At 63.5% G+C, this 638-nt stretch overlaps 1 protein-coding gene across 1 annotated transcript in view; it reads left to right on the top strand.

Annotated features, from left to right (window-relative positions):
• The window catches only part of LOC104989199 (C2 calcium-dependent domain-containing protein 4A), a 1,208-nt gene extending 751 nt beyond the window's left edge, over nt 1-457 (top strand). Inside the window, exon 3 of the mRNA XM_010840803.1 lies at nt 3-457. Coding sequence (XP_010839105.1) covers nt 3-427 — 425 coding nt within the window. The 3' untranslated portion in view covers nt 428-457. The remainder of the gene's footprint in view (nt 1-2) is intronic.
• Nucleotides 458-638: the final 181 nt, after the last annotated feature.

Below are 638 nucleotides of genomic sequence, written 5' to 3'. Positions count from 1 at the left end.
CCCAACGCAGGCCCCAGTCACATCCCTTTCGCCGCATCGCGACCCGCGTCCCGAGCGCCTGGAAGCCGAGGGCACCGTAACTCTGGGCCGCGCCGGGGGCGCCCTGCGTCTGGCCGCCGAATACAATCGGGCCAGCGGGCGCCTCCGTGTCCGGTTGCTCCGTGCTGAGGGCCCGGCCGGAGGGGCCGCCGAGCCCCGCGCCCCAGTCGGCTGCCGGATCAGCTTCGTCCTGAAGCCGCGGGGCGCCGTGGTCCGGCGCAGCCGCAGGGCCGTCTTGGAGCAGGACTTGTGCTTGGACGGGCTCTCGGAGGACGAGGTGCGCCGCCTGGCCGTGCGCGTCAAGGCCGAGAACCGGGGCCGCGGGCTGGAGCGGGGCCGCCTGCTGGGCCAGGGCGAACTGCTGCTGGGCCCCCTCCTGCTCCTCTGAGGGCGCGCTCTGCCGCGGGGCCTCTCGGACACTGATAGCCACTGATATTGTACAAAATAAATGTTATTTATTTATTTTTCTAATCATGTTCTTGCTTTGTTGCCGTTTTAATTCAATGTCCGGATTTGCCATCGTTTATTGGTAGGGAAGGATAAAATTATGACTCCCTCCTCTATTCAAAACACTCAATCCTTTTTTCCAGGCCTTTTTT

Source organism: Bison bison, unplaced genomic scaffold (genome assembly GCF_000754665.1).
Source record: "Bison bison bison isolate TAMUID 2011002044 unplaced genomic scaffold, Bison_UMD1.0 scf7180017864146, whole genome shotgun sequence".
Classification (NCBI taxonomy): Eukaryota; Metazoa; Chordata; class Mammalia; order Artiodactyla; family Bovidae; genus Bison; species Bison bison.
The sequence above is the reverse complement of the archived record's forward strand: the minus strand, read 5'-3'. Positions and strand labels throughout refer to the sequence as shown.